Source organism: Moschus berezovskii, chromosome 2 (assembly GCF_049115385.1).
Source record: "Moschus berezovskii isolate FMDL1 chromosome 2, NW_MosBer_1.0, whole genome shotgun sequence".
NCBI classification, from domain to species: Eukaryota; Metazoa; Chordata; class Mammalia; order Artiodactyla; family Moschidae; genus Moschus; species Moschus berezovskii.
This window is the reverse complement of record NC_142461.1, coordinates 79,064,985-79,083,715: the sequence shown is the minus strand read 5'-3', so window position 1 is coordinate 79,083,715 and position 18,731 is coordinate 79,064,985. Positions and strand designations below refer to the sequence as shown.

Here is an 18,731-nt window from a genome sequence, read left to right as displayed (position 1 = left end):
TTTTTTGGGGCTACAAAATCACTGCGGATGCTGACTGCAGCCATGAAATTAAAAGACGCTTACTCCTTGGAAGGAGTAGCCTTCCAAGTTATGACCAACCTAGATAGTATATTAAAAAGCAGAGACATTACTTTGCCAACAAAGGTCCGTCTAGTCAAGGCTATGGTTTTTCCAGTGGTCATGTATGGATGTGAGAGTTGGACTGTGAAGAAAGCTGATGGCCGAAGAATTGATGCTTTTGAACTGTGGTGCTGGAGAAGACTCTTGAGAGTCCCTTGGACTGCAAAGAGATCCAACCAGTCCATTCTAAAGGAGATCAGTCCTGGGTGTTCATTGGAAGGACTGATGCTAAAGCTGAAACTCCAATACTATGGCCACCTCATGCGAAGAGTTGACTCACTGGAAAAGACTCTGATGCTGGGAGGGATTGGGGGCAGGAGGAGACGGGGACGACAGAGAATGAGATGGCTGGATGGCATTGCCAATTTGATAGACATGAGTTTGAGTGAACTCTGGGAGTTGGTGATGGACAGGGAGGACTGGCGTGCTGTGATTCATGAGGTTGCAAAGAGTTGGAAACGATTGAGCGACTGAACTGAACTGAAGGAGAAATGGGCTGTAGCAGGAAGATTCTACACTATGTCAGGTTTTTATTCCTTTATGATTAAATTATTTCCCCTTTTAATAATGGCATCTATACTAATATGCTGACCCAAATGTTATTTATGTAGGTTCCTCACATATGGAACAGTTCCTATTGTTATCACGTACTTGCAGCACAATGTAATAAACTAGGGAACTAGTAAAGTAGCCAGACAAGAAAATCAGGATGATAACACTGGGAATGTTCTATGAGGAGCACTTGTAAGTCACAACAACCATTAAAGGAGAGGTGAAGAAGAGTGAAGGTGAAGATGTTCCTTAATGAAGCAAGAAGAGAGGAGATAAGTGGTTGGAGTTAGTAAAGAGTGCCTCAAAGAAAAGTGAATACACAATTTTAAGAGTATTGTTCACTTTAACAATTATTCACTTCTACATAAAAACTAGGTACTTCTCTTAATGAAGTACCTCCAGTTGTTGTCTTCAATTACTTTTATAAACTACAACTGGTTATTTACGTTTGAAAACAGAACAGCAGACTGACAGTCATAACAGGGAGCTGAGATCACTAATAAGAATAGTGTTGTTTTAAAGGTGTTGGTTCCCCTTCCACATTTAAACAGTTTTATTGCAGTATAATTTACATATCACAAAATTCACTCATTTTAAATGTACAGATCAATGATTTTTAGTGAGTTTATATAGCTGCGCATTCATATAGTTTTAGAGTACTTCCAGTATCCCCAAAAGTCATTCCCACCCCCAAATTTAGGGAACCACTAATGTGCTCCCTATATGTTATCTAGAAATTCCACGTAAATAGAATTGTACAACATGTTGTTTTATGTCTGGTTTCTGCTTTTTTCCCTGAATATGTATCATGGTTTCCCGTTTCTTTGCACATCTCATAATACTTGGCTGAAAGCTGGACTGCGGCAACTCTGCATTATGATTTATTTTTCTATGCATGGCTGTTTTCTTCTTAGTAACTTGCTAGGACTTCACTGAAGTATCTATCTACCTCTACCATATCGTGTAGTTGCTGCTGATACCTGTTTGATTTTTCATCCTTTCTTTTTTGGCCTGGGAAAGCTGAAACTCCAATACTTTGGCCACCTCATGCGACGAGTTGACTCACTGGAAAAGAGTCTGATGCTGGGAGGGATTGGGGGCAGGAAAGAGAAGGGGACGACAGAAAATGAGATGGCTGGATGGCATCACCCACTCGATGGAGGTGGGTTTAAGTGAACTCCGAAAGTTGGTGATGGACAGGGAGGCCTGGCGTGCTGTGATTCATGGGGTCGCAAAGAGTCGGACACGACTGAGGGACTGAACTGAACTGAACTTGCAAAGCTGCAGGCTGTCCCCTTTCTTTCAAACCAAGTTTGCTACTTTTAGTTGACAAAGCCATGGTCTTCCCACCCCGTCCTGGCCCCTGATCAAGTCCACTTCAGCAGCAAAGCTCTGATTTTCCTGGCTAGCCCCATTCTAGTAAAATTACCACTGTCATCTACTGGGCTGAAGGTAGAAACAGGAGCAGAAATATGAGCTGGATATTGCTAAGAAAACTCACAGTTAATAAATGTACCAAAAGGGCAATGATTATTGACTTACCCATGTGAAAATTGCCCGATCCTAGTCAATACTTTTGCCAGTGATTCTGAAGCAAGCTAATAAGTCACCATGACCAATCTTGAAATCAACAAACCAACAAAAGTATTTGCAATGCATAGAGCACACAAAGGGGGTAATTTCCCTAATATTTAATGATTTCCTAAAAATTAGAAAGAAAAAAGTAAAGAATACAAATTAATTCACAGAAAAAGAACTTCACTCATAATTATAATAGTATAAATTAAAACTAAATTAAGAAGCCATGTTTTAACCCAGCATTATCGTAATAATAAAAAAAAAATGGTAGTAAGAGTTTAAGGATAGGCACTCTCATACATTTCTTGTGGGAATATATGTAACATTTTAATAACCTCCCTTCTCATGTTTTTACGGTAAAATTTCTGGCAAAAAGGAAAGGAAATGATGCTAATAATAAGCTACTAATTTTAAAAGTATAAAAACGCCTATGTGTTACTTGATGTCCACGAGAACCAAGTAGATGGTTGTCAACTAACAATTATCTCAACAAAATTAAGGAAAAGATGAAGAAGCAATTTGCAGGAGAATAGCTAAAAGAGGGGTCGGGGGGGGGAGTTGAATTTATAATTTGTAATTCATTTGTAATCAGTAAAGTATAAAAAAAAAACCCATACCATTTGTCACTACAGTATAGTCCAAGATTCTTTCAAACTATCAATTCATACAGCCAGGAAAACTACAGGGAAGCATATAAACGTTACTGACAAATCTTTTCTAGGATAATTTTATAGCTAGCATCAAGAGAAATTTTTTTGGTCAGTCAGCCTAGAAATTTATCTTGGGACAAGTGTTAACAACTATGGGAAAAGGTAAGAATATACCTTAAAAGGACCTCACTTTAACGAGCATACATAGGCATACCTCAAGATATTAAGGATTCAGTTCCACACCAGCACATTAGAGCACTCATCAAAAAGCATGTCACATGAAATTAGTCTCTTCTATAACTATGGAGACTAAATTAGCCACTATTAGAGAATAAAGTACTTTAGTTTATTTAGATTATTTTTAAAAACTCTCAGAGTCATTCTCAACAACTGTGTAGTATTCCTAAGTGTGTTAGCTATTAAGCTTCCAGACTAATGGAATTAGTTGTTGAACTTGGAAGTACTACAAAGATGAAAAACAAGCAGTCCTTGTTTTAGAGAAGACTATAAATACAGTAGGAGAGATGGGTTAATGTGCGAGTACTTTCAATATGGTAATATGATAGAAGAAGGTACAGAGTAATAATGGAGCACCTTCAGGACAGGAGGATGTGATCCCTGAGCTGGGTTCTAAAGAGGCAAACAAATTATAGAAGAACACAAACTATATAGCAGAGCTTTTAATAGCAAGAGTTCTATACTAAGACCGATGTGAATCACTGCTTTGTTATGAATTCTGTAATCTTACAGATACTGGTTATTTCTTTTACCTATTAAAATATTATAGTACCTAATTTCCCAATGGTTGGTGAGTGGATAACATGAAAGTCTGTATATACATATATAAATATATAAAGTACTTACACTTAGCACCATGTGATTACTAGAACAGACACATAGCAAGGAAAACTTCACAGGTGACAGCTGAAGATAATTTAGGCAGTGGTGGTTAAGACTGGTAATAACGCAAGATAATTAATGTACACAAAAAGTACTTAGAGGCTATCATGGGGTCTTCTACCTCTGAGTATAACGAAATAGCTGACAAGAGAACTAAGTTTTGCTGTGTAGCAGAAAAACCTGGATAAAAATAAAGTAACTATCTATTTAGAAGCATTCAAGAGCTGTTCAAGCAATCAGTACAGAGGGTCCCAAGATTCCAGAGAAGAGGGAACAATCGGAAGCCATGCTGACAAGTCTACAGATACTTTTTTTCTAAGAATATTTGCTGAGTCTAGCCATAATGTATAGTAAGAATCCAGGCTTTGCCTCAGATTCAGAACCATAGATATGGAGGAATTAGATATGGAGGGCTGACTATAAAGTTACACGAGAATTTTCAATTGCTTAGGAGGTTGGTCCCCCGATCTCCATTTTGTTCAGGAGTCAACTGTATTTGCTGTTTGGAGAAGACTTCAATGTAGGCATCCCTCATAGATACTGAGGGTTCTAGACCACTGCAATAAAGTGAATAACACAAGTGACTGACAGGAACTTTTTTCTTTCCCAGTGCATCTAAGTTATGTTTATACTACACTGTAGCTTACTAAGTGTGCAGTAGTATTCTGTTAAAAAAAAAGTCCATACATTAATTTAAAATATTTTCTTGCTAAAAATGCTAACCATCATCTGTCAAAACCAGGTTGCCATGAACCCTCAATTTGTAAAAACAACAAAACCAAAATTAAAAAAAAAACCCACATTATCTGTGAAACACAATAAAGCAAAATGCAATAAATGTTGTGCCTGTATAAGTGTATAAGAAGATCTAGGTTTAAAAGAATGAGAAAATGTATAACTTACATCAGGTACAGCTATATTAGGATCAGCTAAAAGAGATTTTAAAGCAAGAAGCATTAGGAGACATAAAGAGGAAAATAAAATGTGAAAAAAGGTCAATCCTGAAAACAATTCTTAATTGTCTGTATGCAGTATGATTGATTTAAAAATAATCACAGTGGGAGACTTTAATTCGCTTCTGAAAGAACAATCTTAATGACATATATACACATGTAAACATATATATATGTATTCATATGTTCATATATTTATACGTATATATGAAGGGTGGAAGGGATGGAAAAAGGCAAGAGGCAAGGAGCAAGACATAATACCCAACAGCAAAAGAATGAAATTTACTTTCAATAGCATAGGAAACTGATCATATTACTGCAGGATAAAGAAAGTCTTGCAAATACCGGTCACTGAAATCATTCAGAGTATAAACCTTTATTGCAGTGGGATTAAGTTAAAAATCAATAAGGCAAAGATAACTAGAAAATACCTACATCTCCAAAAATTAAATAAACCTTACTAAATTTATGGGTGAAGAAAGAAATCACAATGAGAATTATAAAACAGTTTGAACTGAATATTAAAGATAAGAAATGTCCAAACTTTTTTAAGATGTTTAGCTGTAATAATCAGGAAATTTATACCTTTTGTGCACATATCAGAAAAGGCAGGCTGAAAATCAATGACAAGCTTCTATCTAAAAAGCTACAAAAAAGTAAGTAAAAACCCAAAGAATGTAGAAGGAATAACAGAGGTATGAACAGGATCCAGTGACTTGGGAAAAAATGTACAAGTGAAAAAAAAATACAAAGCCGAAAGCTGGCTCTTAGAAAAAAATAATAACATTGATAGCTTTAGTTAGACCAACAATCAGAAGAGACAGAACCAAATTTATAACACTAAAAATAATGCTCTGAAAGATAATGAAGATATCCTGAAAATGTTACACCAACTTAACTACCAACTTAGTTGATAATTTAAATAAAATGAGAAAATCACCTGAAGAACATCGCTTTCTAAAACTGACATACAATGTGAAAGAAAAAATCATAAATAGTCCTATTTTTACTTGGTGGTTACTCTGGAAAACCGCAATATCTATTAAAGCTAAATAACTAGATACCTGAAACCCATCAATTTCAATTCCACTCCTACGTACACCGCTAAAAGCATACACTCACATGTTCTTCAAAATATGTGTACAAGGCAGTTTATAGATTGGCCCTAGATATAAATACAGACAAAGCAATAAAGCATTTGTGACTGCCAAAAGCTGAAAACTACCCAAATGTTCATAAGTAATAGAATGGATAAACTGTGGTACATTTATATAGTGAAATATACAGCAATGAGAATGATCTATTACATCATGCAGCCTGAATGAATCTCATGAATCTTCTAAAGTTAAGCCAAAAAAGTCAAACATGCTGTATAAATCCATTGTAAGCTTTAATCAGGCAAAACTAACTTAAGATTTAAGAAGTCAGAAGAGCAGATGTATAAATGATAAGGTTTTGAGGAATTATGGATGCTATCAAGGTTTGTAGTTTACAAAACAGGTAAGTCAATGTTAAAGGGGATTCATTTAAGTCACAATAAGAAGCTGGGTTTTTGGACAACTTAAGAGTTTGGGAGTGGGGAAGGAAGTGGAGTTATGAACACAGTCAAGAAGACCAGAAGAATATACATTTTTATTATACCTTTACAGAAGTATGCTGCTACTGCTAAGTCACTTCAGTCGTGTCCGACTCTGTGTGACCCCCACAGACGGAAGTCCACCAGGCTCCCCCGTCCCTGGGATTCTCCAGGCAAGAACACTGGAGTGGGTTGCCATTTCCTTCTCCAAGGAAGTATAGAAGTATATACTTATAGAAGTATACACACAGAAAAATGATACAATTAGTTGAGTGTTTAATTATTAGCTCCCTATGAGCCTAATCATGTAAAGATCCTACTATTATTCCAGTAGGTGCTTACTAAGAGGGTTAACTCATGGATCAGAGGAAGTTTTCTCTGCAAATGCATTTTCAGTATTACAGACAATCACTGTGAAAATTTATTTTATAATAATCCACTTCATAGCCAACTTTGTAGAAAGGGCTATCTAAAATGTGTAACTTTTTCCTGAATAGAAGCAATCTAATAATATCAAGAATAAATATTTTGTAAAGGCTTTCTCTTGATATATGCCAGGCTGAAGAATTTGTCTAATTTGACTCCTAAAATAACTCTATGAGGAGGGTAATCACTGCTTCCGCCAATGTTACGGGTGAGTAAAGTAGAGTACAAAAAGGTTTACGTAATTTGTCCAGGATTATAATGCTAAAATTTGGCAATGCCTGCCTGGCTGCCTGGATTCAAGCCTAAGCTTATACTAAATTCTTAAAGAGAACCTTTCCAGCATGTTACTAACAGAAAACACACAAACACACAAAACCAAAGAAATGAAAAGACAAAGCAAAGGTGATTCAAACTCTCCTCCAAATTCATATGATAGACAAATGGCCTTCTTATCAACTTTCTAATTTCTAGACATCTGGATCACATACTATAGCCAAAATGGAACTCTGAAAACAGTGCACAGTTCAAGGCAGTGAAGTGAGCACACTTACCTGTCTCTTTTATTTCCCAACATTCCAATGAGATGAAAACAAATGTTTACAAAACAATGAAGTCATAACAGGACTTGAAAATAAGGATGATATTGGTATATCAGAAGTTTTGAGAAGTTCAAGGTAGATAAATAGGGACAAATTAGCAGAAAAATCAATTAGATAGGAAAAGATTAGCAGAGAAACTAAAGGAGAAAAATCACAACAGACATTTGGGAAACAGTCCAAAAATGTACAACAAATCAAAATAGCCATGGCAGAAATGCAGACAATTTAGGAGACAGAATGGTACAATTGAATAAAACAAGAATAAGAGTCTTTGAAAAAATGGTCAGAAAACAATAATTCTTGTTTATTAAAAATGTAAATGATAAAATAAATTCAATGGGCAAAATAATAAAATGTTACAGTTGACAGAAACAACTCTTGATAAAGACTACTTTTGAACAAACTAAAAACGCAAAGAATATAGGAAATTAGAGAAGTTAGGAAGCTGGAGATCAGATAAAAGAGACCCAATATTCCAACAGGAGCCCAACAGGTGCTCCTCAAGGGGATAAAAACAGAAATAGGGCTTCCCTGGTGGTCCAGTGGTTAAGAATCCATCTGTCAAAGCAGGGGAATTAGGTTTGATCCCTGGTGTGAAAGGATTCCACATGATGCGTGGCAAAAGCCTGTGTGCCATAACTACTAAGCCTATGCTCTAGGGCCTGCAAACTGCAACCACTGAGCCCATTTGCTCTGGGACAAGAGAAGCCACTGCAGTGGAGTGTAGCCCTCATTTGCAAGCTGAATAAAGCACATCTTCAGACAGCAAATACTTGAAGTTTGCCATTCTATTTTGAAAATTACTCAATGAACTCCAAACACTTTTGTATGACATGACTTGATGAGTTAAAAAAAAAACCATATGCTCTCAGCACACATGCCTATTTATAAATTAACATATTATTATACTAATTTATTTAAGTACAAAGCATATAGAATTAAAAATAATCAGATAAAATAAAATAATTTAATTATTAATATATTCTGACACCCCCTAAAATGATCTTGTGAAATCTCTTTATGTGGATGCTTCTTTTGAAGACCACAGCGCTAACCAAACAAAAAAGAAATCTAAAGAAAAAAACCATGAGACTGAAAAGACAATAGAATTGAATAGGTCTTAGAAGAGAAAGAAACTGAAAAAAAAAAAAAAATAGGAGAATCCACTAGAATTTGATATTTAGAAAATTTTCCAGTGTACACAGGATTTCATTTCATTCTGTGAGGCCATTCAACTTTGTCCTATAGTAAATATTTATATTATCACATTATAAATATTTGGGTTTAAAAGTTTTAGAACTTGCCTGTAAATAAAGTAAGAGAAATTAGTTATAAAAAAAAATGCAAACACCTTGATGATGTAAAATTAACAATGAATAATAATTGAGAGACTGAAGAGCAGGAGGTAGGGAACACTGCCTAGACTAAAAGCAGGTTACAGTGGGAAGTATAACTGGGAGTGGGAACGTAGCTTCCTATTCTTTTTACTCTTAATGTAAAATGAACCTCAATATAATCATGACATTTACTTTTAAGAAGTATTATAAGCTGGAGGGGGGTGGTATTTAACATGATATGCCCATTTAGAAAACTGAAATTGGTTGGCCATAGTCAGTTCAGTTCAGTCGCTCAGTCGTGTACCACTCTTTGTGACCCCATGGACTGCAGCACGCCAGGCCTCCCTGTCCATCACCAACTCCCGGGGTTTACTCAAATTCATGTTCATTGAGTAGGTGATGCCATCCAACCATCTCATCCTCTGTCATCCCCTTCTCCTCCTGCCTTCAATCTTTCCCAGCATCAGGGTCTTTTCAAATGAGTCAGCTCTTCACACCAGGTGGCCAAACTTGGAGTTTCAGCTTCAACATCAATCCTTCAGATGAATATTCAGGACTGATTTCCTTTAGGATGGACTGGCTGGATCTTCCTGCAGTCCAAGGGACTCTCAAGAGTCTTCTCCAACACCACAGTTCAGAAGCACCAATTCTTAAGTGCTTAGCTTTCTTTATGGTCCAACTCTCACATCCATATATGACTACTGGAAAAACCATAGCTTTGACTAGATGGACCTTTGTTGGCAAAGTAATGTTTCTGTTTTTTAATATGCTGTCTACGTTGGTCATAACTTTTCTTCCAATAGTCTTTTAATTTCATGGATGCAGTCACCATCTGTAGTGATTCTGGAGCCCAAAAAATTAAGTCTGCCAGTGTTTGCCCATCTATTTGCCATGAAGTGCTGGGACTGGATGCCATGATCTTAGTTTTTTGAATGTTGAGCTTTAAGCCAACTTTTTGCCTCTCCTCTTTCACTTGCATCAACAGGTTCTTTAGTTCTTCTTCACTTTCTACCCAAGGGTGGTGTCATCTGCATACATGAGGTTATTGATATTTCTCCTGGCAATCTTCATTGCAGCTTGTGCTTCATCCAGCATGGCATTTCACATGATGTACTCTGCATATAAGTTGAATAAGCAGGCTGACAATATACAACCTTGACGTATTCCTTTTCCTATTTGGAACCAGTCTGCTGTTCCATGTCCAGTTCTAACTGTTGTTTCCTGACCTGCATACAGATTTCTCAGGAGGCAGGTAAGGCAGTCTGGTATTCCCATCTCTTTAAGAATTTTCCAGTTTGTGGGGATCCACACAGTCAAAGGCTTTGGCATAGTCAATAAAGCAGAAATAGATGTTTTTCTGGAACTCTCTTGCTTTCTCCATGATCCAGCGGATGTTGGCAATTTGATCTCTGGTGCCTCTGCCTTTTCTAAAACCTGCTCGAACATCTGGAATTTTATGGTTCATGTATTGCTGAAGCCTAGTCTGGAGAATTTTGAGCATTACTTTACTAGCATGTGAGATGAGTGCAACTGTGCAGTAGTTTGAGCATTCTTTGGCATTGCTTTTCTTTGGGAGTGGAATGAAAACTGACCTTTTACAGTACTGTGGCCATGGCCTAGTTTTCCAGATTTGCTGGCATATTGAGTGCAGCACTTTCACAGCATCATCTTTCAGGATTTGAAATAGCTCAACTGGAATTCCATCGCCTCCACTTGCTTTGTTCGTACTGATGCTTCCTAAGGCCCACTTGATTTCATATTCCAGGATGTCTGGCTCTAGGTGAGTGATCACACCATCATGATTATCTGGGTTGTGAAGATCTTTTTTGTACAGGTCTTCTGAGTATTCCTGCCACCTCTTCTTAGTATCTTCTGCTTCTGTTAGGTCCATACCATTTCTGTCCTTTACTGAGCCCATCTTTGCATGAAATGTTCCCTTGGTCTAATTTTCTTGAAGAGATCTCTAGTGTTTCCCATTCTGTTGTTTTCCTCTATTTCTTTGCATTGATCGCTGAGGAAGGCTTTCTTATCCCTCCTTGCTATTCTTTGGAACTCTGCATTTAGATGGGTATATCTTTCCTTTTCTCCTTTGCTTCTGGCTTTTCTTCTTTTCACAGCTATTTGTCAGGCCTTCTCAGCCAGCCATTTTGTTTTTTTGCATTTCTTTTTCTTACAGGATACAGTGATGATGAACCTCCATCCATAGTTAATCAGGCACTCTGTCTATCAGATCTAGTCCCTTAAATCTATTTCTCACTTCCACTGTATAGTCATAAGGGATTTGATTTAGGTCATACCTGAATGGTCTACTGCTTTTCTCCACTTTCTTCAATTTCAGTCTGAATTTGGCAATAAGGAGTTCATGATCCGAGCCATAGTCAGCTCCTGGTCTTTTTTTTGCTGACTGTAGAGAGCTTTTCCATCTTTGGCTGCAAAGAATATTATCAATCTGATTTCAGTGTTGACCATCTGGTGATGTCCATGTGATGAGTCTTCTCTCAGGTTGTTAGAAGAGGGTGTTTGTTACGACCAGTGCGTTCTCTTGGCAGAACTCTATTCGCCTTTGCCCTGCTTCACTCTGTACTCCAAGGCCAAATTTGCCTGGTACTCCAGGTGTTTCTTGACTTCCTACTTTTGCATTCCAGTCCCCTATAATGAAAAGGACATCTTTTTTGCTCTAAAAGGTCTTGTAGGTCTTCATAGAACCGTTCAGTTTCTTCAGCGTTGCTGGTCAGGGCATAGACTTGGATTACCGTGATATTGAATGGTTTGCCTTGGAAACAAACAGAGATCATTCTGTCATTTTTGAGACTGCATCCAAGTACTGCATTGTGGACCCTTTTGTTGACTATGATGACTACTCCATTTCTTCTAAGGGATTCCTGCCCACAGAAGTAGGTATAATGGTCATCTGAGTTAAATTCACCCATTCCAGTCCATTTTAGTTCACTTTTATTCCTAGAATGTCAACATTCACTCTTGCCATCTCCTGTTTGACCATTTCCAATATGCCTTGGTTCATGGACCTAACATTCCAGGTTCCTATGCAATACTGCTCCTTACAGCATCGGACCTTGCTTCCATTACCAGTCATATCCACAACTGGGTGTTCTTTTTGCTTTGGCTCCATCCCTTCATTCTTTCTGGAGTTATTTCTCAACTGATCTCCAGCAGCATATCGGGCACTTACTGACCTGGGGAGTTCCTCTTTCAGTGTCCTAACTTTCTGCCTTTTCATACTGTTCATGGGGTTCTCAAGGGAAGAACACTGAAGTGGTTTGCCATTCAGTTCTCCAGTGGACCACATTTTGCCATAGTCAGTCAGTCCAGTCGCTCAGTCGTGTCTGACTCTTTGCAACCCCATGAATCACAGCACGCCAGGTCTCCCTGTCCATCACTAACTCCCAGAGTTCACTCAAACTCATGTCCATCGAGTCGGTGATGCCATCCAGCCATCTCATTCTCTGTCGCCCCTTCTCCTCCTGCCGCCAATCCCTCCCAGCATCAGAGTCTTTTCCAGTGAGTCAACTCTTCGCATGAGGTAGCCAAAGTATTGGAGTTTCAGCTTTAGCATCAGTCCTTCCAATGAACACCCAGGACTGATCTCCTTTAGAATGGACTTGATCTCCTTTAGAATGGTTCCTTGCAGTCCAAGGGACTCTCAAGAGTCTTCTCCAACATAGCTCACATTAAATATACCTACCACCTCCATCACACACCCCCGTTCATTTATTGTCTTTTATGACTGAGATTTATGTGCACAGTTTTGTTTTTACCTAAACTATGATCTCTGTGAAGGTTTTTCTCTTCACTTCTCCAATGCAAGGCCTAGAGTTTATTTTTTAAAAGGAAGGAAGGGACTAATTAAATGGTCTGAGGAATTAATGGAATAGCTAAGTCAACCCTAGATGCAAAAAGAGAATAGCCATCTTGTAGCTATAGTCACTTACCAGTTTATTTCAAGTTTACTAAAGTTCACTGAAGTGTATATAACATGGAGAGAAAGGCTTCTCTTTGAAACAGAAACAGCTGTGACTCTCAGGAGAGTGATTAGACTCAGTGGCATCACACCTAGACACAGGTATTGGTAAAAGTCTTTGGGGAACTGGAACGGGGGGTGATAAAGGATACAGCAATGGAAATATTCTGAGCCCTCGAGAGAAAAAAAATAAAAGTTGGCTAAGGGTGGAAAGACCATTCTTTCCTCCTGATTACATATACTCCTATATAAGAGGAAAGAGCTGGGGAGAGCGGGAGGAGGGTATTGGCATCGAGGAGTTACAGCTGATGATGCTGAGAGTACACAGGGCCTCACCCCCCGCCTTCCCCACCACAGGGCTTGAGCAGACACTTCCTTTCACTGTATAGTCTATTTGTTATTGTTGTGTTAGTTGCTCAGTCATGTCTGATTTTTGTGACCCCATGGACTGTAGCCTGCCAGGCTCTGTCTGTGCAGTTTTCCAGGCAAGAACACTGGAGTGGGCAGCCATTTCCTTCTCCAGGGGATCTTCTCGACCCAAGGATCAAACCCCAGGTCTCCTGCATTGCAGGCAGATTCTTTACCATCCGAACTACCAGGAAAGCCCCATAGTCTACTTTGCTGCTGCTGCTGCTGCTAAGTCACTTCAGTCGTGTCCGACTCTGTGTGACCCCACAGACAGAAGCGCACCAGGCTCCCCCTTCCCTGGGGTTCTCCAGGCAAGAACACTGGAGTGGGTTGCCATTTCCTTCTCCAATGTGTGAAAGTGAAAAGTGAAAGTAAAGTCGCTCAGTGGTGTCTGACCCTTAGCGACCCCACGGACTGCAGCCTACCAGGCTCCTCCATCCATGGGATTTTCTAGGCAAGAGTACTGGAGTGGCTTGCCATTGCCTTCTCCATAGTCTACTTTACCTGGGCCTTTAGCTTTTTCCTATTTTGGCTATTAATAGAGGCCTAAGTGAAGCAGTTGTTTAGTCTGAACTCTCTGCCCAAAATAAAAGGTGACTTTTCTTTAGAATTTGGTAATTTGAAGTTTCTGTAAATCAAAAGCAGACTATCTGTAACTTGATATGGTCCAAATAAGTACTTCCAGCCTCTTATACAATTACAAATGGTAGACTCACAGCTTTATATTTCTCTGCGGCAGTGATTCGCAAATTTAATTGTGCATAAGAATCACCTGGAAGGCTTGTTAAAGAACAATATTGAGCCCCAATCCCAGGGTTAATGATTTAGTGGGTCTGGGTCAGGCCCCAGAGTTTACTAAAAAGTTTCTAAAAACTTTTCTAAAAAGTCTCAGGTGGTGCTGATGCTGCTCACCTAGGAATTTCACACTGAGGACCACAGTTCTAGTGTGAGGATTAGACCAGAAAGCCATTAACACCAATAAGACATTCATCCCATCACCACTGCTGCAGCAATCCATCTGTCTTCCACTTACGACTCAGTCTTCACAGACTTCAGTCTACAGGCAGACTCAATATTCTACCTAGGTATTATCCTGAGAGACTAGGCTAGTTTTCAACTTCTTTGTCCCAGGGTTTTATTCCAGGGTTATGGCATCTCTTTTGAAATCTAGAACATCCTCTAACACCAATAGTAAGGAAGAAATTTTAATTATACATATATGGAAACTTAATTAGAACAAACAAAATAAACATTTTAAGACCAACTCTTTCTCTATTTGATAAATCCTATAAGTCATTAATACTTGCTGGGGAAGGTTTGTACACAAGCAGCAATTAAAAACCTCTGCTTATGATTCAACACCAAGGTTCTCCTTAAAAAAAACCAAAAAACAGAGAGGAACCCCTGTGTGCATACACTGTAATCCCACAAAAATCACTCTATTTCTGTTGATTTAACATATTAAAAAAAAAAGGATTAAAAGTAAAAATCATTTACCATTTCTCGACACAGACACACTATAGCTTATCTTAATAAAGGAAAAATGGAAAAAAGCCCTAGAGTCTGTGTTGAGAGATCTGGATTCTACCCCTAGTCCTTTTTGGCTTCAGATCACACACGCTCTTGCACAGCACTGAGCTTTTGGCTAAACAAAGCATTCAGGGCAAGAATCACTAAATCTGATCCAGTTTTATCATAAGCTTATACAGGAAGACTCATACACTGTAGACTAAGAGGTACTTGGGATCACTACATGATCTCCTCACAGTGCAATCAATGACCTTCTTAGAGAAAAAATAAACTACCAATCACTTCAAAACCTGACTGCTTTTCCTGTAGCATTACATATTAAGGACACTGTGGCTCTTTGGCAACCATTAAAAAAAAATCATCATTTAAAAACAAGTAGATTTGTATGTCATGCTAGTTGCTACAAGCTCATTTGTTTTCTTATTATGTAAATAACTTAGATATAAGGCACAATAAGAAAATTATAAGCCTAGATAGATCTGTATTAACGGCCATATTCCCTTAAAAATATATGAAGCACATAATTTCACTTTTTAAAAGGAGCTATTTCCAGAAATCTTATAAAGACAGTAACGGGATTTTAGAAAATCAGCCTTATTTAAATGCTTAGCATGGCACTTCATAACTATGTTCAATAAACTTCATGAAGTAAGATTTCAAATTATGGTGATATATAAACTGTGGTGAACCAAAAAAGGGCAAAACTAGCAGTCCAGAGACGACTCAGTATGGCAAGCTGCAAGACCACTACCCTATTATTTTTTTTGTTTTTACTCATTCATTTGTTCCTTTATAGTCTATTTCTCTCAGCCCCTCCCCAATTACTGACTTGTGCTCTACACTGAGCTAAGGTCTGTGGAAACAAGGAAGGAAGACATAATATGAACTACATCTCACAAGTCCCATCAGGTAAAACCTTTATCAGGGCTCTAATTTATAAATTATAACAACACTTTTTTCTCAAACTCGAGAGAAACTATCTCAATGAACAAACAATAGATAAATTAACCATATTTCTTCTTTAAGCACCAACAGTGTTTTATTCTGTACACCTTAATTGCCACTTCTGTAAAACATTTACTAACTAAAAAGTTTAATCGCATACCATTTTCTTCAGCAAAATGAATAATTCCTCAGCTACTACTCAAGCACTTTCATAACCAATGCCGTGCATACAGAATTAATCAAATGTAGTTATTAGTAATCCATAAGATTTTACTTCACAGTTTGGAATTTTACTCTTACATATATAATCTCATTTGATCCTTTAAACAACTAAATGAAGTGGCTACTTCTACAGAGAAACTGAAAAACAGAAGTAATATGATCTAAGGTCACAGAGTTAAAAAACAACAACAAACAAAACCCAAAAGACTAAAAGGTAACTCCGAAATTGAATCCAGGATTCTTAATTGGAAATACTATGGTTTTTCAATTCATCAAACATGGAGAACTCCTTGAGATGATTCTATTTTCAACTTTACATAACTACTGCCTATTTTATAACATGGCATATACTAAGCAAAGACATACTGACTAGATTTGAAGTCAACTACTGGAAAAGTATTACATATTTACTAGACAGCACATAATTTGTTGCCTCCTAAAAATCAAAGTACCAGGTAGCATTTAGTATTATAGAATGATCCACAGAACACCATCAGGGTTAAGAATCTGGTTTCTGATTTTAGACTTGGGTACAAATCCTGCAGCTGTGTAAGTTCTCTGGGTCTCAATTTTCTTGTTTATAAATTGGGAATAATAAATGGTAATATCTCAAATGACTGCTATATTGAATGGGACTGTATAGACTACACCTAATATAGTGCCTGGTACACAGAAAGCACTAAATAAATTGGTTCAATGTGTATGAGTACTAATATAAAATTAAAAAATAGAACTAGTTTACAAAACAGTAATAATTTCATGAACTATGAAGAACAGTTAAATTTGCCTGAATATGTTTTTGAGGTTCTGTTTTTGCTTTTTAAACCTTTATCATTTGGCTCTTCATCAGCTATTACATGAGCATTGATAAATGTTGCTGCTTTAACACTGCTTATCTCTAACAGCTTCCACCTCCCTTTTAACGCAAGTAATGTGGAGGTGTAGCTGTACAAAGATAAACTGATGCCCAAAGTGTCTCTTAGAAATTGCATAATCTTCAAGTGAATTTTCTGGAGTAATGGAAATGATCCTATATCTTGATTGGGCTATTGTTACATAGGTGAATATACCTGTCAAAACTCATGAAAATGGACACACAGGAAAAGATCTGTACATGACATAATGCAAATTTAAAAAAAAACCTTTTTTTGGTTTCATAACTCTTGAACAAGTTACTTTCTCATTCTAGCACTTACCTTTCTCATCCTCAGAAAGGGAATAATTTCTCACTCAGAAAGAGTATAATGAGTGTAAAGAGAAAAGGTCTATAAAATACTTACAGTGGTTTCTGCACAGTTAGTTGTCAATTCTGGATCCACCTACATTAACCCTAGGCATTGTTCAGATTTATCTGAGTCCGAAAACATTCATCCATAATAAAAGCTATATTTTCTCCCTTCCCTCTCCCTTTTCCTAATCTTCTCATCCTTTTATTTTAGGAAAATATGAGTAAACATTTGATTAAAGGTTTAGCCTCCACAAAGTATTATTTTTTAAAAATCATAAGTTATTTTCCTTCAAAGTTCTCCTTCTTCTCATTTAATTACAGTAAAAAACATGGCAATTGCCTGGTGAACCAGTGGTTAAGACTCTTGTGCTTTCACTGCTGATGGCCAGGGTTCAATTCCTAGTGGGAGAACTAAAATTTTGTAAACCAAGTGGCATGGCCAAAAACAAAACATAGTTTACTTTTACTAGTTTTCAAGTCACTTTTTAAAAAGTGTCTAAGCAATGTTCTTTGTTCTAGAATTCCAGGTCACTGGAACAATTTCACATTCATCAAGCATTTACTTAGCAAACATTCATTAAGAACCTAAATCAGCCAGGCACTGAAGAAACAGATAAGGTCAGAGAGGCAAATACCTAGCTAAAGCAGATCAAGTAGAACCGCTAATAAAAAGTCTTACCAAATAACAAAATATTGCAAAATGAAAGTCTTACCAAATAACAAAATATTTAAACTAGAAATTCAGCTCCTCAGTTGTACTAGACTCATTTTCAGTGCTCAACAGATGCACGTGACCAAGGCTGCCAATAATGGAATGTGGGGGTCACAGAACCTCCACCACCACACAAAGCTCTACTAAAAACTGCTGCTTACGTCCTGAGCTATGCTAGGACCACTCAATCACGACTTATGCTTACATAACCTACAATTTTCCACTGATACCACTTGCTGCCATCATTCTGATTTCATGAATCTTGCAAGCTGCATGAACATGGAACAACAGGCTGGTACCCAAAGAGATGAAGGCAGAGGCATCAGATCTCTTACCATCACCTGAGACCAAGAGGAATTAGTTGCTCCTTATCATTAATGTCCCAGCCCACTTCTAATCATGGAGCGCCCCACCCTGGTACTGTCTCTGGTTATAATGTATCTTGAGATGGGTTTGGGAAAGAGAAGAGTACTTAAAATTTTACCACCTGTTAAGACAGACCTATTACACGTCTCTTACCTATCACTAGACCACACCATGGCAGCAGCTGGAAATAAAAATTCTACCAAACTACTAAGGCTTATTTTAAAGCAGTCGTTAACAACAATATTTCATTAAAAATTAAACATTACAAATGTTAAGTCAGACAAGATGCTGGGACAGAAGACATAAACAAGTACTTACCTAGACAAAATTAGGAAAAACCATCATCCTTGAGAAAGATATGAGGAACTACAACTTTGGGGAACTCTTAAATTATATAAATCTAGGGGAAAGAAATTGTCTATATCTTTATACCCTGCATGTCTATAACATTAAAATGGCTTAATCCTCCTTAAAGGAAAACATTTCACATAGCTGCTTAGTTTACAGAGGAAAAAAAGATGGAAAAAAAAAGGGAGGTGGGCGGACAAAGAGAAAGAAGTTGAAAGAGAAAGAAATGAAGCTGATCCATGAAGAACAATGTGTTAAGAGACCCTGGGTTTTAATTCAGTGTTTTTGAAATGACATAACAC

The 18,731-nt window shown here is 37.5% G+C and overlaps 1 protein-coding gene across 7 annotated transcripts in view; it reads right to left on the bottom strand.

Moving 5' to 3' along the window:
- Positions 1–18,731, bottom strand: part of SPOPL (speckle type BTB/POZ protein like) — a 56,296-nt gene that overhangs the window by 25,111 nt on the left and 12,454 nt on the right. For 3 of the 7 annotated variants that reach the window (XM_055397281.2, XM_088829158.1, XM_088829163.1), the window contains exon 2: positions 2,215–2,374. The exons of the other annotated variants lie outside the window; for them this stretch is intronic. In XM_055397281.2, coding sequence (XP_055253256.1) covers positions 2,215–2,218 — 4 coding nt within the window. In that variant the 5' untranslated portion in view covers positions 2,219–2,374. The remainder of the gene's footprint in view (positions 1–2,214; positions 2,375–18,731) is intronic. 7 annotated transcript variants of the gene reach the window in all.